The sequence below is a fragment of the Vigna radiata genome, unplaced genomic scaffold (assembly GCF_000741045.1).
Source record: "Vigna radiata var. radiata cultivar VC1973A unplaced genomic scaffold, Vradiata_ver6 scaffold_304, whole genome shotgun sequence".
NCBI lineage: Eukaryota > Viridiplantae > Streptophyta > Magnoliopsida > Fabales > Fabaceae > Vigna > Vigna radiata.
Genome location: NW_014543811.1, coordinates 307,732 through 331,592, shown reverse-complemented (window position 1 = coordinate 331,592; position 23,861 = coordinate 307,732). Strand labels below are relative to the sequence as shown.

The 23,861-nt window shown below is 33.5% G+C and overlaps 1 protein-coding gene across 3 annotated transcripts; it reads right to left on the bottom strand.

Annotated features, from left to right (window-relative positions):
* Window positions 1-1,504: 1,504 nt before the first annotated feature.
* LOC106754895 (soyasapogenol B glucuronide galactosyltransferase) lies at window positions 1,505-8,768 on the bottom strand. Of its 3 annotated transcripts, none has more exons than XM_014636965.2 (2): window positions 7,172-8,768; window positions 1,505-1,886 (listed from the first exon to the last, which is right to left on the bottom strand). In XM_014636965.2, exons 1-2 carry the CDS (start codon window positions 8,580-8,582, stop codon window positions 1,801-1,803), a joined length of 1,497 nt encoding a protein of 498 aa, XP_014492451.1. In that variant the 5' UTR covers window positions 8,583-8,768; the 3' UTR covers window positions 1,505-1,800. The 3 variants fall into 3 exon arrangements, with proteins under 3 accessions (XP_014492451.1, XP_014492450.1, XP_014492449.1); XM_014636964.2 differs by having other exon boundaries at window positions 1,505-1,850; window positions 7,136-8,767; XM_014636963.2 differs by lacking the exon at window positions 1,505-1,886 and having other exon boundaries at window positions 6,790-8,759.
* Between the last annotated feature and the right edge of the window lie 15,093 nt (window positions 8,769-23,861).

Genomic DNA, 23,861 nt, shown 5'->3' with positions numbered 1-23,861 from the left:
GCTTACCAATCCTCAAAGGTAGGATTGACTTTTGTTGTCATGTTCTCTGCAACAATGAATTGGTCTGAACATTCTATTACCCCTAGCATATAGACCTCAAATTTACAGCCTCTAATCACTAGTAAATGTAGAGATTTTCATAATGCATAATTGTCAACTTGAGAGAGATTTTAGAAGGTAGGCTAGTTTTCTAGTTGGCAGCATATGACATGATAATTATGGTTATGGAAAAAGAAATGTTTGCTTGAAAGTTTGGTACCAAGATAGAAAATGGTATTGAATGTTTTAATTTGAATTGATTATGTATTGTTTAAATACAAGTAATAATGTATAATCAAGATCCTATAATTATGCTAATACTAATAATGAAAATATAGTCGACAAAGGTAATTATGAAGTCGGTTAAAGCAAAAGAGAAGTCAACCATGAAGAAAAAGAAGAATCCAAATCTAGTTGAAAGAAGTAAGCCTAGTGTGGGATGATGCACATGACAAGCTAGAGTATAGGGATGAAGGATAAAAAATTTAAGTTCGTGGAGGAGTTTTGTTGGATTAACTTAAATTTTAGGGATTTATTAATAATATTGTTTGAGTCTTCTTTTATTAGTTTGAGTCTAGTTATATTTAGTTTGATTCTAAGATAAATAAAATAGGGATTTGTAATTTTAGGTGTAATATTATTTTATTTGATCGATATAAGATATAAATAGATTAAGTAGTTGTTTTTATTTTGAGTCGGTTGATATTCTGATTTTAGTTTTTATTCTTTCTACTTGGCCTAAGATCCTATTTGCACTTATTTAAAAAGTGTCAAAGTGAGAATAAACAATGAATTGTAGCGTAGATTATTTGTTGGTGTATCAAAATACAATGAATTATAGTATAGATTATTTGTGGGTGTATCAATTTTTTTTTTTAACAAATTAAAGGATAAAATCGAGTTGTCCACGTAAGTTAAGTTTATTCGATAAGCTTACGCCTATGACAATGTTACAAATCCAAGAAATGGAATTATTTATACCTATATCATATTTTTTCCTTTGGAATAGGGAAATTCTACCATGAGTTGCACATTGGTGTAATCCAGTTTTATTTACAGTTTAATATATTCTTTTACTATTATTATCATTTAATTAATTAATGGTTTAGATTATAAGTTTAAGAAATTAGGAAGGAGCTCTTCTTCTTTTCCAGTTACTCTGAGAACATCCTTAAAAGAACACAAATTTCCAACAAAATTAAAGGAATGGTCTGCAATCTGCTCCCGCCACATTGATTTCCAAAAATAAGTTTGCAACCATAACACATAACACAATTTTTGTTAGAATAAATTTTGAATAGTTAAATTAAAATATTCAAGCTTGGACTTTGAAAATATAAAAAACAATACAAATTTTACTTTTGCAAATTTTACGTAGTAAATTTAGTAGTAAACAAAGAGTAAACAAACATGTCACCCCACTGAATTTATTTATTCTGCAAAGTAAATTAGAAAAGTCTCAATCGAAAAAGCAAACACAACCTTTTTTTTTTGTCATTCTAAGAACTTCCTTACAACATTTGGGATATAGTTAGCAACAATAGTATATTGTTTTTTCCTATCTCTCACTTCGTCACAATTTCCATAGCTGAAATCATTAAAATATGCAAACGGCAATTAATGGGAAAAACACAACACTTAAATTAGCCAACGGCAAGAAACCTAACCGTTGTAAGAGGTTTATTCATCTTGTTAAAAGGCTTCAAAAAATCATGATATACAGCTCCTAGAGCCATTTCATTGCGGTTCCATTTCAGTTATCTAACTTGCTTCTGCAAGTGCTTTAGATATCTTCAAAGATTTAAGCTCATCTATCAACTGAATCAAGTTGTTGTAAGAGTGTCCACCCTTCTCTATAGTCTTCTTCGTTTAAATTTTCTCCTATTACAAACAAAAATTACAATTCTGCAGCATCATCAAAACTTGTCTTCAGGTTTTACCAATACTCCTTTATTGGTAACAGTTTACACGAGTTGAAATTCCATCGCGTTAAGTGAACCAACTACTTCATTCACAAAGTCAAGGAATAATAAAGGTCATAAATGTATGTGTTTTTGAAGTCGTGGTTATGGTTTTGTTTATGTTTTTGTATTCATTTGGTGTTTCGTAAGTTATATTTATTTTTTGATGTGATTTTTTACATTTTTATTGTTTATAAAATATTTAAAAGTAATATGGATCGAAGTTGGATTAATGAAATTGTATTAGTCAAGAGTATGAAAAATGGTTTTCGAGTTGTTACAATATGTTCAATAACATGCAAACCCAGTGAACAGGACACATATTTGTCTTTGTGTTCATTGTCTTAATCAAATATTTCAAGACATGGACAATACCTCTGATTATTTATTCATCTATGGAATAATGAGGAGTTATACTATTTGGACTTAACGTGGAAAAGTACTATAACACCATACAACGTCAAGGGGAAAAAATTAGGTGAAGTTGTACTGTTTTTATTGTCATTCCTTTTTAAGTATTCAAATTGCTACTTTTTAATCTATATACTTAACTTTATTCTTATAGGTACATGACTTTTTTTGAACCTCAGACCACTTAACCATCTTAAAACACAGTAAAAACACAAGCAATCATATATGCAAACATGGCTTCTTGAGTCCAGAAGAGAGTTGTATATTACGTCATGCATTGATGGGTATGTGTTACACAATATTATACACTATTATGAAGATTTAATTAATCACCTCACTATTTTTTATTCATGATAAGGGCCATTGACACGTGATGGTGGTCATATCAAGATAATGCTAAGTTGTATGGTTTTGTTTCCTGCATAGGAAGATGAAATCAAACTTGAAATCCTTGTTACAAGCGTAAGTATTACATTCTTTCATATCAATTCATTATGATATTTAATATATTAACATTTGTTTCAAATGTTTCAAATTTAATTAGTTTTGTGGGTCGGTCCAAAGCATAACAAATTGAAATAATTTATCCAAAGGTTGGCTTTCATTTATCTTTAAGTTATTAATTTTCATATGTGAAATTTAGAACATCATATTTGACTATTTTCTTTGTCATGTTTAGTGTAACAAGCAGTCAGATTCAAGGGCATGTGGGTACTACATCATGTCATGGATCAAGATCAATATCCAAGTACGAATTATAGATGATTGGACTGAAGTGATAATATATCTTTCATATCTTACAAATCACATTCAACTTTGAACATTAAAATGAAAGTTTAATAAAGTTTTCTTGTTTTTGCAGCAATTCAATAATCCATCCTCATTAGCAAAGGCCACAATCAATAAGTTACGACAAAATTGAGTAGCTTATCTATTAGAGAGATGGAGTTAGACATACTATAGTTTAGTTTCAATTCTATGTTTTGATATTGATAGCTTTAGTTTTTAATTTCATTTGTCATACCTTTAGTTATATTTTGAATTGTGAATAATACATACTTTATTCATATGAATTCTAGATATATAAAATGCAAACCTGGTTTTCTGATTTTTCAGGTTTGATAAAATTGTAAAAAAGAAACTTTTATATTAAAAAAAACGAATTTGACAACAAAAAATTACTTTACGACGTCAAAGACCTTATTGTCCTCTTTAGAGAAAAAGTTTTGTTGAGCATGAAGGAATATGGCCTAGCGAGATTGACATCGGAAGACATACTTTCTGACATCAACATGCCCCCTTTCTAATTACAGAAAGCACCTCATAAACCTCTGTTAGGCGCAAAGGGGATTCACTCAGCACTATAATTAGATATGTTTTCCGTCGTCAAAGGACGTCAATATTATTTTACGACGTCAATTAACGTCTCTCAATATGACGTCGATGTATTTTTAGACACTAAAGACTGAAAATAACAAACGTCAAAGCCTTTTTTGTACTACTGTCAACAGTCAATTTTGAAATACTCAGCAAATTTTTGGTGATTTTTGGAACGTAAAGAACATCATGCAAATGAAGATTATTCAATTTAGTTAATCTTGAGGCCATTACTTGCATTCTTTCACCATTACTAACAAGTAAAGAATTCATACCATTATTTTCATCAAGTTCTTGAATTTTGTCACTTCGGTGAGTCACATGGTTGTTGCCTCCATTGTCAAAATACAATTCATAATCTTGATCTTCATAAGGTGAAGTTATGAATGCACTATGTGTTCCTTATTTTTAACTTTCAACAGATTGAGTTTTCCCTGTATAGGACATATAAAATTGATAATAACATTGTATAGCAGCATGGTTAATTCTTCTGCATACCTGATGTTGGAAGTTCCACATCGACTAAAGATAAGGCCAATTTAGAGTATATATGTGGGTGCAAACCTCACCTTACAAGCCGATTTTATGGGGTTGAGTTAAGCTTAAAATTCACTTATTAACATGGTATCAGAACTAGGTTAGAGCCTATCCTAGCGATATTTGTTGTTTGTTGGACATATTGTTCCATCCGTTATCGGACCACCCATTAAGGTCTAGTCTCACGCTCGAGATGTATATACCTCGGCGTGAGGGGGTGTGTTGGAACTCCCACATCGACTAGAGATAAGGTCAATTTAATATATATATATATATATATATATATATNATATATATATATATATATATATATATATATATATATAAGTGGGTGCAAACCTCACCTTACAAGCCAGTTTTGTGGGGTTGAGTTAGGCTTAAAATTCACTTCTTAACACCTGACATATTGGTTTTGACATCCTACCTCTTCCTCTGTCACCTCTCGTCCCTTTGAAATTAGAGTCTCTACAATCACTTTGGGATCCAAATTTGTTGTCTCTAAACTCCTTCTTGGCAACAAAGTTTACAAAGGCATTTAGGTTAAGGTTGCTAAAATTATTGAGTTGATTTAATCTGCTTTGAAAGGTTAACAATCGAGTTTGGAATTCAACCCAACTAATGTTAATCTGGTAATACAACTTGACAACCATTGGATTGTAATCAAAATCCAAACCATTTAGTGTTTGAATCACTAAATCAAAGTTAGAGATTTGTGAAATTGCCAACTTTAACTTATCAACAAGCATTTTCATCTTGTCAAAATATTACTCCAGCTTCAATTCTCCTTTCCTTGTGTTGTGCAATTCTGATTTTAGATAGATGATTCTTGATATGGTGTGTGCACAAACAATATTTTGAGCTTTATCCCAAAGTTGTTTGGATGTTTCATAATGAAACAATTAAGTTGCAATGCCAATAGACATAGAATCTATCAGCCATCCTAAAATGGCTTTATCTTGGGCTTACCAATCCTCAAAGGTAGGATTGACTTTTGTTGTCATGTTCTCTGCAACAATGAATTGGTCTGAACATTCTATTACCCCTAGCATATAGACCTCAAATTTACAGCCTCTAATCACTAGTAAATGTAGAGATTTTCATAATGCATAATTGTCAACTTGAGAGAGATTTTAGAAGGTAGGCTAGTTTTCTAGTTGGCAGCATATGACATGATAATTATGGTTATGGAAAAAGAAATGTTTGCTTGAAAGTTTGGTACCAAGATAGAAAATGGTATTGAATGTTTTAATTTGAATTGATTATGTATTGTTTAAATACAAGTAATAATGTATAATCAAGATCCTATAATTATGCTAATACTAATAATGAAAATATAGTCGACAAAGGTAATTATGAAGTCGGTTAAAGCAAAAGAGAAGTCAACCATGAAGAAAAAGAAGAATCCAAATCTAGTTGAAAGAAGTAAGCCTAGTGTGGGATGATGCACATGACAAGCTAGAGTATAGGGATGAAGGATAAAAAATTTAAGTTCGTGGAGGAGTTTTGTTGGATTAACTTAAATTTTAGGGATTTATTAATAATATTGTTTGAGTCTTCTTTTATTAGTTTGAGTCTAGTTATATTTAGTTTGATTCTAAGATAAATAAAATAGGGATTTGTAATTTTAGGTGTAATATTATTTTATTTGATCGATATAAGATATAAATAGATTAAGTAGTTGTTTTTATTTTGAGTCGGTTGATATTCTGATTTTAGTTTTTATTCTTTCTACTTGGCCTAAGATCCTATTTGCACTTATTTAAAAAGTGTCAAAGTGAGAATAAACAATGAATTGTAGCGTAGATTATTTGTTGGTGTATCAAAATACAATGAATTATAGTATAGATTATTTGTGGGTGTATCAATTTTTTTTTTTAACAAATTAAAGGATAAAATCGAGTTGTCCACGTAAGTTAAGTTTATTCGATAAGCTTACGCCTATGACAATGTTACAAATCCAAGAAATGGAATTATTTATACCTATATCATATTTTTTCCTTTGGAATAGGGAAATTCTACCATGAGTTGCACATTGGTGTAATCCAGTTTTATTTACAGTTTAATATATTCTTTTACTATTATTATCATTTAATTAATTAATGGTTTAGATTATAAGTTTAAGAAATTAGGAAGGAGCTCTTCTTCTTTTCCAGTTACTCTGAGAACATCCTTAAAAGAACACAAATTTCCAACAAAATTAAAGGAATGGTCTGCAATCTGCTCCCGCCACATTGATTTCCAAAAATAAGTTTGCAACCATAACACATAACACAATTTTTGTTAGAATAAATTTTGAATAGTTAAATTAAAATATTCAAGCTTGGACTTTGAAAATATAAAAAACAATACAAATTTTACTTTTGCAAATTTTACGTAGTAAATTTAGTAGTAAACAAAGAGTAAACAAACATGTCACCCCACTGAATTTATTTATTCTGCAAAGTAAATTAGAAAAGTCTCAATCGAAAAAGCAAACACAACCTTTTTTTTTTGTCATTCTAAGAACTTCCTTACAACATTTGGGATATAGTTAGCAACAATAGTATATTGTTTTTTCCTATCTCTCACTTCGTCACAATTTCCATAGCTGAAATCATTAAAATATGCAAACGGCAATTAATGGGAAAAACACAACACTTAAATTAGCCAACGGCAAGAAACCTAACCGTTGTAAGAGGTTTATTCATCTTGTTAAAAGGCTTCAAAAAATCATGATATACAGCTCCTAGAGCCATTTCATTGCGGTTCCATTTCAGTTATCTAACTTGCTTCTGCAAGTGCTTTAGATATCTTCAAAGATTTAAGCTCATCTATCAACTGAATCAAGTTGTTGTAAGAGTGTCCACCCTTCTCTATAGTCTTCTTCGAAGCATCACCCAATTTTATTGCTCTCCTTCTCATTTCTTTGCCCTCTTCTGTCTCCATCAACTCTAAGACAGCTTTGGTAATATCTACCCTTTCCACCACATTATCATTGTCACCATATGCCCAAAACTTGTTTTCCTTAGCTCCCACTGAAACTCCAACCTTCAACACATCAACTACCAACCTCTCATTGTAAAATTGTTCTGCAAACATAGGCCATGTGATGACTGGCAATCCAGCACTCAAGCTTTCAAGAAGGGAGTTCCAACCACAGTGAGACACAATGCCTCCTATGGCAGGGTGATTCAATATCAGCAGCTGTGGTGCCCAGTTCCATATGATAAAACCCTTCTTGCTTTCTTTCATCTTATCCTCAAACTCTTGCAGGAAACTGTATTCATCCTCATTTTCATCCTTTCTCCTGATGACCCAGATGAAACTATGACCAGAATTTTCAAGCCCGTAAGCCAGTTCTACAAGTTGAGCATGATGGAGCCTAACGAGGCTTCCAAAATTCACATAAATTACAGAGTCATTCTGCTGAGTGTTAAGCCAAGTTAGCCATTGTGGCTCTTCTGGAAGGTCTTCCTTGTGTTCCCTATTGATCTTTTGTCCATCATCCTTGTTAACCCAGGCTGAAACTGGTCCAATACTCCAAGATTTGATCCCCACTANACTCTTATGAAGTTGCTCATACTCGCTTTCAAGTTCATGAAAACTATTATAGATTGCTCCATAGCTTCTTCTCTCTGATGCAAACATTCCCTCAAAATAGTGTGAGACTTCTTCACGAACCCTTACCCAGAATACTAGCTGTAGAGGGGTCATCTCTATTCTATGAGGAAAACCAGGAATTGAAAACTTGTCGGTATCGGACACTAACCTGTCATGAGGCCTGTGCTGGATGACATAATGACTAGCACAGTTGGATAGGTAGCTTGAGCTGTAAAAGAAGATTCTTGGAATACCCAGTTTTGATGCGGATTCCACAGTCCAAGAATAACTCATATCAGTCACTATGCAATCTGGATGCAGATCTTGAAACAGAAGCTCAATATCACCCTTGAGCATTGATAATCCATGACTGATTCGGCCCAGTAGTTCTAGGGAAGTGCCATCTTTCATGTTTTCAACCCCTTGAGGAAGACCTACTTGAGCTGCAGGGAATGCAAGGAGATGGGTTCTGATATGGTATCCATGGCTGAAGTCACTGTCAATGGCATTTTGGAAAGTTAAAGCATTAGCCGGGGTTGCTATAATGGTGACATTAACACCATGTCTGGCAAATAACCTTGCTGTGTCAATCATGGGGTTCATATGGCCAGGAGTTGGATATGGAAGAAAAGTGACATTCAATTGGTGTTGCTGTTGAGAATCCATAGCTTTGGCCATCTATGAGGTTCTATTTATTTGCTTTCAGATAACTTTCTGTGATGATACACAGGTTATTGACTTATATAAGCTTAAAAATTTAGTTGGAAAAAGAATTCAGTACAAAAAAACAACGCGTATGCACGAGTCTCTCGGCCAGTTAAAATAATGTTCTCGTGGAAATGCATAGTTTTGTGGAGGAGATCCGTGGTGGCTGCCTGATCACACATAGCCTATCATTCGATGTTCTTGCACGACAAAGTGGATCAATCATGAGTGTTTCTCTTTTTATTATTATTATTTATTTTGTCTAATGTGTCAATATAATGGATCAAAGAAGGCATGTGGTGGGTTGATTTATTGATATACTTTTTTAAATTAAAATTTAAAATAAAAAATAATTTCAAAAATTTTCTTTTTTATATTATATGATTTAAAACATGTAATTATATAATAATATTGTAATAAAAAATATAGTATTGTTGTAATTATAATCATTAATATTTATAAATTAGATTTTAATTATTGATTATAGTAAATTAATCTAATATATAATATAGTAATTATTTTCATTCATCCAGATATTAATTAAATAATTAAAAATTTAAAAATATTTATATAATTAAGTATTTTTTAAAAATATTTATATAATTAAATATCATTTTAGTACTATTTTAATATATACATATTAAAGATTCTAAAAATAAAAGTTAAAAAAATATTAACACATTATCAAATTTGTCTGCTCGTTAATAAAACGTATCAAAAATTTCAAATCCATGACCAATAAGAGTCACACTCACCCATCTTACCACCTATATCTACACCTTTCCAAATTATAGAACATTTGATTCAGAATGAATAAACAATCTTAATTAATTACAATAATTAATTTTTGACCAAAATATACCATTTCTCTTACCAATTTACATTTTCTTTAAATGCATAGATTTTGATAAATAATTCGTTAGCAATTTCATCGGAGAAATATCCTCACTTAATTAATCTTTTACTATTTTTTCTATAAAAAAAGTGACATAATTATATTTTTAAAAAAATCGCTTGTAATTTTTATACTTTTTATTGTTTATATATTTAAGAACTAAAGTTATTAATGTAATTAATTAAAATTGTATAATTAAGTTAAAGGTTTAATAATTTTAGAGGTTTCTATTTCTGCATAATCGTCTTAAATAGGTCATTGTATGTTAAATTTACTAAATCGTGGCTTGTTGACCAAACAATTAATTCTAATGTGGGACACTGAGATCGCAATAGGTGGAATTTATTTATGCATTAGGTGAAATTTAATTATAAAAGATGGAATAAAGCATTGTCTTCTTCCTTGAGTGTTCTCTTCCTGTTAGGGTTTTCGAAGTTGCAGTAATTTTATGCATCGTGCAAACAGATCATTCAAAAGTATTTTATCTTTTTGTGCTTCTCTTAGCCATCAAATACCGCATAGACTGAGATCAGTCAATCAACCATCGACAACCCACTAGTACAAAATCAAGATTCTAACGCGGATAATACACTTCGATTTTCAAAAAACCGAAGCATAAAAAAACATGGTGGCATTTTTATAATATTAACGATCTTATAGGCCTCGGTTCAAGGAGAACCAAGGCAAAAAGATGTTTATTACCTCGGTTGCTTCAAAACCGAAGCATAAAAGCCTGCAAAATCCCACGTGTCCCCTTTACACATTAAATTTTTCATTTGAAAATTTTGTCCAAAACTTTAGACATCGGTTAAGCAAATAACCGAGTCAGTATGGCTTGATATTTTCTACACTCACCATTATATCTATCTTCTCTCTTTCTCTTCTCTCTCTCTCTCGCACTCAATATTCTTCGCTCCACCCTTTCCTCTTTTTGGTCTTCTTTTTCACCATTCTCACCCTTACACATTCGTCAACCGAGTACCTCAAGCAACCGTTAGTCCCTCCAACAACACTCCTTAACGTCTCCAAGATCCTCGTCGCTGCATCTTCGGGCAGTACTTTGCAGACCTCCGCATCGAATCCCCACTGCAACTCCTCCTCTTAGTATTCGACACCGGCAACCACCTTGTCTGGGTGAAATGCTCCGCCTACTATAAATTCTTCACCAAGCGACCCAAATCCGCATTTCTTCCCCGACATTCCAGAAGCTTTCTCTTTGTTCTGGTTTAATTTTGGCTGCTTTGTTCTGGTTTTTTGTTTGTCTTTAGTAAAGATGGGAACTTTATGGTTTAATTCTGAACATGGTGAAGTCCTTCAAGGTGTTGCACAGAGGCGTGTCAGCTTTGATGGCAGAAGCTCTTGTGAGCATAGGTGCGTTGGAATATGCTGCAAGGTGATGCAATACCCCATTACTACACCTTGTGGTCACAACTTCTACAAAGCCTGTTTGGAGGGTGCCTTTGCTGGAAAAAGTTTGATTAGGGAAAAGTCATGTGAAGGTGGTCACAAATAAGGTCCACGCTTATTTGTATTTCTCTTTGTGTTCTGCTTTACTTTGAAATGCTTATGCCATAGATTGCTTCAGTTAACTTTATTTTTGAATTTGTGTGATTATGCTTCTTAGGTTGGAGTATTTTGTAATTGTTAACTCATCCGATCCAAATTTTTATTTTTGTTTGATCTCGGTTTTGTTTTGTCATTTCTATGATTTTATTACAGATTAATAGGGAAATGATGACTTTGATACAATCATGGAGAAATAAGCCTAAAGAAGAAACCCTGACGAGTCAAATGAAAATTACGAAAATGATGATAATGATGAAAGTATGGATGATGTAGCCGAGGTTTCAAAACCTTTTGATTTTGGTGATAAGGTCCTGGAGGAAATTAAGGACAATGATCTGAATCAGCAACATAAGCGAAGGAAGGAGTGAAGGATGGCGATTGGTTATTTTGGTCCTTTGCATCTTGGATTTTTATTTTGTTGTAAGGGTTATTGTTGTACTTTTTCGTTGCCAGCATAAGTTGTTAGTTATGAACTTTGTCCATCCCAAAGAAATCGGAAGTGAAACCAGATAGAGAAAACTAGAATTACAATACCCCTAAGCTAAAAAGAATGCACCTTTCAAGATCAACGATAATTTTCCCAGATTCAAAAGCAAATACTTGAAAAGGGCAGGGAAATTACGCATGCCTTTGATCACCATCTCCTCAACAGAAACACCTTTGGAGGCTAAGAAATGGAATTTGGGGACAAGCGTTCGGTGGCATATAATAGTGTTCGTGGCGTCAGAATGAAGCTACAACCACCGCTTCTGATTTTCGATGGCGTCGAATATCGTGATGGATTGAGAAACTCTGTGCTCAAAGGAAACAAACAGAGCCTACATTCTCTACTTCTCATTCTGACACGAGGAGGCTGTGATTCTAGATTCGCTACGCCAGGGTTCTACAGTTCATCGTCGCGAACGCCGAGTCGAGGGAATAAACTATGTGAAACATTTTCCCTAGTGGTAAAATTAGTAATCATACGTACCTCCATGGTTGTGACAACAATTAAAAAAGGGTATGTTCATCAAATGGATGTACATAACATGTTTCTCGTTAGGGGTTCTTAAGGGGATTTCCTTTGAAAGAGACTATATAAATGGGACATAAGTCTAACCTAAGGAATTCACATCACTTTTAACCTAAAACCTTGAAACATTGAGTTTATGAGTCTTTTTCTTATATGGTGTTTAACTTTGTCATACGTACCCAATATGGGACTTAAACTCACACTTGGATTATTTCCAACAATCTCCCCTTCCAAAGTGAGTCCTTTTTCATATGATCTACTTCCTCTCAAGTGTACGTGACTTTTACTTATTTTATTGTCATTGTGGTCATGGTGTTGATGTGTTTTTGTTGGTGTTGTTGTCACAACAGTTTAAGCAGTCGCCAACCATCACCTCGATACCACTGACGACTTCTTGAGAGAGTTTCATTAGGAATATATTATATAAATGTGACATGAGTCCAACCCATATAAGGAATTGACACCACTTTTAACCAAAAACCTCGAGGCATTACCAGTCTTCTTTCTTATATGGTGTTTCACTTTGTCATTTTCACCCAGTGTGAGACTAAGACTCACACTTGGATTATTCCCAAAATTTCCATGATGATTTGGTTGATGAGGTGTACAAGAAAGTCCCTCCATGTTTTAAAAACGTTGACCCAAATTTAGTTTGTATATTGAAAAAAGTTCTTATATGACTTAAAACAAACTCTTCATCGCTAATTTGCTAATTTGCTAAGTTAGCTATTGCCTTGAAGCGTTTTGACTTCTTTCAATCCAAATCAGATTACTCGCTATTTAAATTGCATTGAGGAGAATGCCTCTATTTGCTAGCCTATGTGGATGACTTAATTATTGCAAGAATCAATATTTTAGCCATGACAGTTTTTAAAGCTTACTTAGGTTCTTGCTTTTAAATTAAGGACTTGAGAGTCTTAAAATATTTTTTAGGGTTGGAGATAGACCATAATCTCGAGGGAATATATCTATGTCAGCAAAAATATGCGTTGAAAATTATTAAAGACATGTTTATTAGCTGTCAAGTCTACGAATATGTTATTAATCTAATCGGTTACATTAATGTTCAATTAATTGAATGTTCAATTAATGTAATCGATTTTCATTAAATGCTTAGTCAACACATTTAAAAATATGACCATTGAAACAATTATGACAAGCATGAAACAGTTTTCAAATCTTTAACAGACTTAATTGAATATGTAGTCTATGTAATCAATCTTTCACCATTACTAACAAGTAAATAATTTATAGCATTATTTTCATCAACTTCCTGAATTTTGTCACTTCGGTGAGTCACATGGTTGCTGCCTCCATTGTCAAAATACCATTCATAATCTTGATCTTGATAAGGTGAAGTTATGAATGCACTATGTGTTCCTTATTTTTAACTTTCAACATATTGAGTTTTCCCTATATAGGACTTATAAAATCGATAATAACATTGTATAGTAGCATGGCCAATCCTTCTGCATACCTGATGTTGGAAGTTCCACATTTACTAGAGATAAGGCCAATTTGGAATATATATATATATATATATATATATATATATATATATATATGTATATATATATATAAGTAGGTGCAAACCTCATCTTACAAGTTGGTTTTGTTGGACATATTGTTACACCCATTATCAGGTCGGTATCAGACCATCCATTAATGTCTAGTCTCACGGTCGATATATATATATCTTGGCATGATAGGGTATGTTTAAAGACCCACATCGACTAGTGATATGTCAATTTAGAACACACACACACACACATACACACACACACATATATAGTAGGTGCAAACCTCACCTTACAAGTCAGTTTTGTGGGGTTAAGTTACGCTTAAAATTCACTTCTTAACACCTAGCATATTGGTTTCAACATCTTACCTCTTCCTTTTTCACCTCTTGTCCCTTCGAAATTAGAGTCTCAACAATCACCTTGGGATCTAAATCTGTTGTCTCTAGACTCCTTCTTGGCAACAAGTTTACAAAAGCATTTAGGTTAAGGTTGCTGAAATTATTGAGTTGATCTAATATGCTTTCAAAGGTTAAAATTTGAGCTTGCAATTCAAACTAATGTTAATCTGATAAGACAGTTTGACAACCATTGGATTGTAATCAGAATCCAAACCATTTATTGTTTGAATCACTAAATCAAAGTTAGAGATTAGTAAACCTGCCAACTTTAACTTATCAACAAGCTTTTTCATCTTGTCAAAATATTACTCCATCTTTAATTCTCCTTTCCTTGTGTTGTAAAATTCTGATTTTAGATAGATGATTCTGGATATGGTTTATGCATAAACAAGACTTTGAGCTTCATCCCAAAGTTGTTTGGATGTTTCATAATGAAGTAATTAAGTTGCAATGTCAATTGACATAAAATCCATCAACCATCCTAAAACGGCTTTATCTGGGGCTTGCTAATCCTCACAGCTAGGATTGACTTTTGTTGTCGTGTTCTCTGCAATAATGAATTGGTTTGCACATTCTATTGCCCCTAGCATATAAACCTCAAATTTACAGCCTCTAATCACTAGTAAGACTAGAGATTTTCATAGTGGATAATTGTTTGTGTCCAACTTAACAGAGATTGTAGAAGGTAAGCTAGTTTTCTAGTTGGCAGCATATGACATGATAGTTGTGGTTATGGAAAAAGAAATGTTTGCTTGAAAGCTTTGGTACCAAGATAGAAAATGGTATTAAATGTTTTAATTTGAATGGATCATGTATTGTTTAAATACAAGTAATAATGTACAACCAAGATCCTATAATTATATAATAAAGTCGACAAAGGTAATTGAGAAGTTGGTCAAAGCAACAGAGAAGTCAGCCATGAAGAAAATGAAGAATCCAAATCTGGTTGAAAGAAGCAAGCCTGATGCGAGATGATGAACATGACAAGTAGAGTATAAGGATGAAGGATAAAAAATTTAAGTTTGTGGAGGATTTTTGTTGGGTTAAATTTAACTTTGTGGAGAAGTTTTGTTGGGTTAAACTTAAATTTTAGGAGTTTATTAGTAATTTTGTTTCAGTCTTCTTTTATTAGTTTGAGTCTATTTATATTTAGTTTGATTTTGCGATAAAAAAATAGGAATTTATAATTTTAAGTGCAACATTATTTTATTTAGTTGATACAAGATAGAGATAAATAAAGCAATTATTTTTATTTTGAGTAGACTAATATTATGATTTTAGTTTTTATTGTTTTTACTTACTCCAAGATCCTATTTTGCACTTATTTAAAAAGTATCAAAATGAGAATAAACAATGAATTGTAGCGTAAATTATTTGTTGGTGTATCAAAATACAATGAATTATAGTATAGATTATTTGTGGGTGTATCAATTTTTTTTAACAAATAAAGGATAAAATCGAGTTGTCCACATAAGTAAGTTAAGTTTATTCGATAAGCTTAGGCCTATGACAATGTTACAAATCCAAGAAATGGAATTATTTATACCTATCATATTTTTTCCTTTGGAATAGGGAAAATTCTACCATGAGCTGCACATTGGTGTAATCCAGTTTTATTCACAGTTTAATATATTCTTTTACTATTATTATCATTTAATTAATTAATGGTTTAGATTATAAGTTTAAGAAATTACAAAAGAGTTCTTATTTTCCAGTTACTCTGAGAACATCCTTAAAAGAACACAAATTTCCAACAAAATTAAAGGAGTCTGCAATCTGCTCCCACCACATTGATTTCCAAAAATAAGTTTGCAACCATAACAAATAACAAATTTTCGTTAGAATAAATTTTGAATAGTTAAATTAAAATATTCAAGCTTGGACTTTTAAAATATAAAAAACAATACAAATTTTACTTAGTAAATTTAGTAGTAAACAAGAGTAAACAAACATGTCACCGCACTGAATTTATTTATTCTCCAAAGTAAATTAGAAAAATCTCAATCAAAAAAGCAAACACAACATTTTTTTTTGTCATTATAAGAACTTCCTTGCAACAAGTGGTGACATTTGGGATATCACTTAGCCACTATAGTGTTGTTTTTTCTTACCTCTCACTTAGTCACAATTTCCTTAGCTAAAATCATTAAAATATGCAAACACAAAATAATGGGAAAAGAACCACACTTAAATAATTAGCCAACGACAAGAAACTTAACCCATAAGAAAAACACAACACTTAAATTAGCCAACGACAAGAAACCTAACCGTTGTAAGAGGTTTATTCATCTTGTTAAAAGGCTTCAGAAAATCATGAGATAAAGTTGTAAGTACTCCTCTTGCTACTCATTTTAAGTTGAGTGTTTAACAAAGTCCTTTAAATGAAGTTGAGAAGATAGATATGAGAAAAGTTTCTTATGCTTCTGTAGTGGGTAGTTTATTGAATGCAATGGTATGTACAAGCCCTAATATTGCACATGTTGTTGGTACAGTTAACAGCTTTCTGTCAAATCTAGGCAGAGAGCATTGGAATGTTGTGAAATGGATTTCAGGTATCTTTGTGGTACTAGTGGTTTGAGGCTTTGTTTTAGAGGTGATAAGCCTACTTTGGTGGGTTACTTAGATTCATATATGGCTGGGGATGTTGATTCCAGAAAGTCCACTTCAAGTTATTTGATTCAATTTGTAGGGGGAGCCTTGCATTGGCAATCAAAGTTGAAAAAGTGTACGACGTTGTCTACTACTGAGGCAGAATTCATTGCACTTACTAAAGCATATAAGGAGTTGTTATGGGTGAAGAAATTCTTGCAGGAGCTTGGTTTTGTGCAAGGTAAATACTTATTGTATTGTGATAGTCAAAGTGTTATCCATCTTGGTAAGAATCCAACTTTTCAATCTAAATCCAAACATATTGATGTGAGGTATCATTGGATACGTGATGTTTTGGATGCTAAGTTGTTGGAATTGGCTAAAGTTCATACAGATGGTAATAGTGCTGATATGATGACCAAGGCATTTGCAAGAGGAAAGTTTGAAGTTTGTTGTGAGATTGCCAGTTTGGCAAATATCTTCACATAGTCGTGAGGGAGAGATTTGTTGGGTTATTGGGATCCCTTCCTATGTGGAGAATAGGCCCAAATAATGTGGACCATTATGTCTCACTAGGTTAAATGGAGATGGGTCAGATTAGTAGGGCACATTAGAGTTATTTGAAGAGAGGCAAAAGCCAAGTGAGACAAAAAGGAAGAGAGAAAGCCATTCCTACATAACCCTAAACCTGCAATGGTGTTTTCATCGTTGTGAAGTCGTTCACCGTTGGATCGGGCTGACTTTTGGACAGTGGGTTCCAAACATATGGTTCTTCATCCTAACCGTTTAGATCGTCAATCAAAGGTCCAGTTTGGGAGAAACCAGTCCCACACCAGAGGCCCTATTTTGGAGAATTTTCATCTTCTTTATTCTCATTTGTAAGCATTTGTGCTTAGCTAAATTGGCTTATTGAAAACACCATTTGGTGCTATTATTGCAGACTCTTTTGTACCCTATTATTGATCATAGTGGATTTTTTCTTTGGTCTGGACGACTCGTGGTTTTTACCCTTGCATTTAGAGGTTTTTCACGTTAAAAATTGTTGGTGGCTCTTTGTGCTTTGAATTTTATTTTTTGTTCTATTTGTTTGGTGCTCCTCATAGATTCTTGCAAGAAGGGGGATTAAATTTCCGCTGCATTATTACTCTTTGCTAAGTTGTTATATTTTTGGCCTTTTTCCCTTCAAAGTGGCATTTGAGCACTTTGGTTGAGACTGTTTAGTTTGCGTGAATGATGGAGGCACATACAAAATTTATTATTTTGAATGGAGAAAATTATCACCTATGGAAAGGCAAGATGAGGGACTTTCTATTTGTAAAAAATTTGCATCTTCCTGTTTTTGCTTCCAAATAAGTCGGAATCCAAGTTAGATGAAGAATGTGACTTTGAACATCAACAGGTATCTGGATTTATTAGGCAGTTTGTTGATGATAATGTTTATAATTTTGTTGCTAATGAGACATATGCGAGAAGCCTATGGTATAAGCTTGAGTCCTTGTATGCTTCTAATTCAGGGACTAATAAATTGTACTTGCTTAAAAATTTTGTGGAGTTGAAGTATAAGGAAGGAACTCTTGTTTCAAATCGCTTGAGTGAATTTCAAGAACACTATGATCAATTAGCACGAGTGGGTATAAAATTTGATGACGATCTAGTGAGTTTATTCCTATTAAACTCTTTACCGGATTCGTGGGAGACATTTCGGGTTTCCATGATAAGTGTTACCCCTAATGGTAATATTTCTTTACAAATGGCAAAAAATGGTGCTCTTAATGAGGAGGTGAGAAGAAAGACATGGTACTTCATCTCATTTAGAAGTGCTTATTACAGAGAATATGGGGAGAAGCCGAAAGAAAGAACAAAATAGTGGTAGAGATATAAGCAGGAGCAAGTCCAAGTCTCGGTACAAGAATGTGGAGTGTCACTATTGTCACAAAATAGGGCATATAAAGAAGATTTTTTTTTGTGGAAGAAAGAGAGCAAAGAAAAAAAGGGTAATCAAAGAGAAAGAGATAATGATGATGGCGATCGTGTTACTACTACTACATGTGGTGACCTTGTTTGTCTTCGTGATTATTGTTAAGTCCCTAGCAAGTGTACTAGATCGTTATCAAGTAATATAAAATGGGTAAGTCCGAGTATCGTTTCCCAAAGGACTCTTAGGCCTTACTTTTCATGTAAACCAATCGCATAAGACTTGAGAAAGGAATTAAATTTAGGTTTTGTATGCAAAGGACAAAAGTAAACATGCAAATGTAGTGAATCAATTGGCTATAAAAGACTATGAATGAATAGAGTTGTTGGGGTTTACAATTTCATCTTATCCACCCTCTTATATCTACTCTTCTTATCTTCTTAGCTTATTTATCATATTGTCATGCAAACTTTCTTAGTCTACCCTAAACCTAATCTCTTGGCGAAAAGAGCCTATTACCAATTACTGGCTTGCTATCTCTAGCCTCCCTTAGTAACCAATAATGCATGATAAACAGAAGCAAAATACAATTGATCGTGCTACCCCTATCTCTAGGCGGTATTAGCATAATCAAGGAATTCCGCCAAGTTCATGACATTACCGTTTGTCTCCGTATCAATAAAGACAAACAACATTTACCGAATGAGTTAAATGATTAAAGCATTAAGCAAAGTTAAGGAACCCAACAATTGATAAAGATAAGCATATGCAAGCATATAAAGAAGATAAGAATTTTGATATAAGAGAATTTCAAAAGATTACATTGTTCCCCAACAACCTAGGGTTTAGTTCACCATGAACATGGTGAATCTAGATGAAAAGTAATGAAAGAATGGAAGAATAAACCCTAAATTTGGTAGATTGGAGCCTAAGCATCCAAGGAACCTCCTCCAAGGTGTGTGGAACAACTCTGGACGTCTATGTTGGCCAAAAGATTACAATTTGAGTCGCATTGGGTCTATTTATAGACCAAAAAGATAACAGAATCTAAGCGAAATAAAAATAGATTACCGCTCAGCGCCTAAGTGAATCGTGCAGCGGCTTGCCTCTTTAACGCGCTACCGCTCAATTGTCAGTTTTACCGCTGAGCGATTTGCCTCTAGCCGCTATGACCGCTCAGCGCTGATTTTGGCCATTGAGTGGTTCCTAGACTCTTCTTTTCTTCCTTTTTCTTCCTCTTTCTTGAGTCTAAGTCCGTCCTAATTCACTTCCATCTTCAATTCTCATCAAAATCCTGCAAAACAATGCAAAAACAAGCATAATATCTCTAAAACCAACTTTTGACTCTCACATGACTCAACTAAGTGTTTTACTTGATTTTAAGCTCTTTCTAAGCCACAAAGGGTGTGTTTTGATATCATATTTAAGCATGAAAATAACGGTTTTTAGACCGTTATCAATTATGACACTATTAATCTTGTATCTGATGAGAGCAGACGAATAATTGATAGTGGTGTTACACTGCATGTTACATCTAGGAAGGAGTTATTCACATCCTATACACCTGGTGATTTTGGAGTATTGTAGATGGGTAATGATGGGGTGTCTAAGGTTATTGTTGCAAACCAACATGGGGATGCAGTTGTTGCTTAGAGGAGGTAAACATGCTCCAGATGTTCGCTTTAACTTGATTTATGTGCAGGTACTTGGTGATGGTGGATATGATAACCACTTTGGTTCTAGAAAATGGAAGCTCACCAAAGGTAACTTGGTTGTGGCTAAAGGGGAGAAACATATCAGTGAAAAAGGACTTAACTGCTTAGCTAAAACGGATGTTCTCTCCAGATTGAAGAATGCAGAGTTGGAGAAATGTTCTCACTACATGGCTGGCAAACAAACCAGAGTATCCTTCAAGAAGCATCCTCCCTCCAGGAAGTCAGAGTTGCTTGAATTGGTGCATTCTGATGTTTGTGGCCCATTGAAGGGAAAGTCTTTTAGTGGTGCACTTTACTTTGTTATTTTTATTGATGATTGTTCCAGGAAGCTTTGGGTTTATGCACTATAGAGAAAGAACCAAGTGTTGGACAAGTTTAAAGAATTTCATGCTTCGGTTGAGAGGCAATCAGGCAGCGCATTCATACTAACAATGGTGGTGAATATTGTGGACCATTTGATGCTTATTGTAGACAATATGGTATTGCACGTGAGAATACTCCTCCCAAAACTCCTCAGTTGAATGGTTTAGCGGAGAGGATGAACAGGACATTGATTGAAAGAGTTAGGTGTATGCTTTCTGAAGAAAAATTGTCTAAGACTTTCTAGAGTAAGGCATTGTTTACAACAGTGCATGTTATTAATCTAAGTCCTGCAGGTTCTTTGAACTCTGAGGTGCCAGACAAGATTTGGTTTGGCAAGAATGTTACTTATGATCATTTGTGTGTCTTCGGTTGTAAAACATTTGTTCATGTTCCAAAGGATGAAAGATCCAAGTTCGATGTAAAGACAAAGCAATGCATCTTCATTGGTTTTGGTCATGATGAATTTGGCTACAAGTTGTATGACCCAGTTGAGAAGAAAGTATTTATAAGCCATGATGTGCAATTTATGGAAGATCAAACCATTGAAGATATTGATAAGATAGAGAAGTCTACACCTAAGAAAGATGGTAATGTGGTTGATATTGATCCAATTCGGTTGTCTATTAATGATTTGGATATTGATGTTCATGATGATGAAAAACATGGTGATACTGATAATCAACAGGTTAGAGATGGCTTGGATGTTCCTATTGGTAATGTTGATGAAGAGGAACATGATGTGTCACAAGATGAGAGTCTTGGTGATGTACTTGAGCTACCTGAAACTCAATCCAGAAGTACTCTACCAATGAGTATGTGATGTTGACTAATGAGGGAGAACCTGAATGTTATGAGGAGGCCATTGAAAGTGAAGAAAAACAAAAGTAGTTGGATGCAATGTAGGATGAGGTGAAATCTCTGCATGATAATCACACTCATGACTTGGTGAAGTTACCTAAGGGTAAGAGAGCCTTCGAGAATGGGTGGATTTTCAGGGTAAAGCAAGAGAGCAATTCTACATCTACCATATATAAAGCCAAATTAGTGGTGAAAGACTTCAGACAAAGAAAGGGTGTTGATTTCAATGAGATTTTCTCACCCGTGGTGAGGATGACATCCATCAAAATGTGCTAAGTTTAGCTGCTACTTTAGATTTGGAGGTTGAGCAGATGGATGTGCAGACAGATTTCCTTCATAGTGATTTGGAAGAAGAGATTTACATGAAGCAACCAGATGATTTTCTTGTTGAAGGCAAGGAAGACTATGTGTGTAGGCTACAAAAAAGCCTATATGGTTTAAAGCAGGCTTTGAGGCGGTGGTATAAGAAGTTTGAGTCTGTTATGTGTGAACAAGGCTACAAGAAGACTACTTCTGACCATTGTCTTTTTTGTCAATGATTTCATTATACTATTGTTATATGATTATGACATGCTTATTTTTGGGTAAAGAGTGGTGTCAATCCCATATATGGTCATATCTCATTGGTATTGAGTCTCCTCGGTGAACCTCCTCCTCGATAGACCCAACAGTGGTATCAAAGCCGATTGTTAGTCTTAGTGACTGGCTCAGACGAGTATAATGATCCCTATATCAAAAGTCTTCTTGGCTAAGGGTTCTAGGTAAGTGTATCACGTTAAGATGAACGATAGTACCAAGGGCTACTCGTGGTTGTGGTTGGATGGGAATGCTTTCGTTGGAGGAGGAGTGTACTAATGTGGAAGGGACTCACCCTTAAGGGGGAGATTGTTGGGATTCCAAGTGAGTATAAGTCTCATATTGAATAGAAATGAGAAATTAGAGCACTATATAAAAGTAAAAGACCCATTAACCCATTGCCTTAAGGTTTTGGGTAAAGAGCAGTGTCAATTCCTTATATGGTTGGGCTCATATCTCATTGGTATTATGTCTCCCCGGTGAACTCCCTCCTTGGTAGACCCAACAGAATTCGCCAAAGCCATGTATCCTTAGCCAATGTGTAACACTAAGTTTACAAGCATTGCATTTCTCCTTAGAACTACTAAACTCGTACAAAACATAAAAATTCGTCATTTATTTCATTCCATTCCTTCATGGTCTTAAAATCACCCATTTTTCATATGATCAAAATTTCCTTATAGATTCTCCACAATTCAAACCTTAATCCACCATCAAAATTTAAAAGACATGCTTAGCATCGCTTGATGAGCTACCTTGAGAAAGCACTCGCTTAGTGACTAAATGATTTACCTAGGAAGTCAAACACTAGAATAAATACAAATAAGTACACTCAACGAGAGGAGACTTACTTAGTGACCAAATCCCTACTTCTTTACCAAATTCAAAATTCTTTTTCATCTAGTGGCACTTTCTCTTGCCTAATGACTTATGCCCTAGAAGTTTCGTCCATTGAGCCTTACTGGCACAACGAGTGAAAGAATTTGAAGCACACTAGAATCCAATTTTTTTTTTTATTTTCGCTCAGCGGGGATTTGGTTCGTCCAACAGGCAACAAGTATGCAAATGTAGATTCACAAATCTGCACAATCAATGGTACCCCTAATTCAAATAGGATTTTTCCTTCTCTAAACAAGTCATAAGCAAAACCAAGGCGATAAAAATGAGCAATTTGAATTAAGAATACCACTCCATATTTAAAACCCAATTCCAAAACTTCAAGTATCATTTTCATTATTCAACACAATATCACATCAATCAAGATTAATAATAATTATATGCTAACTCATAAATCTTCAAAACACAAATCAACCAAACCAAACAATGTAATTCAAAAAATGAAAAATTAAAATTAATTTCCCTTATCTTAATTAAATTGTTTCTGTTTCCTACTGGATATCTTAACTAGACCAACAAAACGTCAATTAGAAATCTAAAATCATGATGATCACAAAACAACAAAAATTTACTTAGAATACCTTTAGGTCACAAGCACAACCTTTACTATTCACATGCAACTTAATAAACAAAATCATCTCAAAAAGGATAAAAAGAGAATTTATTTTGTTTTTCGAAGTGAATGTGTAGTATTCTTTATTATCACCAATCATATGGCTTTTTATATTCAAAATAATGAAGTTTGGAGTTTGAAATCTAGAAAGAAGGTAGATGAAAAATTTGGAAAAAAAATATATAGAAAGATGATAATTTTTATAAAATGAACTTTAGTTTATAAAAATTCTATTTGTAGTTTAAGCATTTTATTATTAAAAACTCAAGATAATTTTTATTTTAACCAATTTTATTGTATATAATGCAATTAAATTCAGTGTTAATTTGATTTGT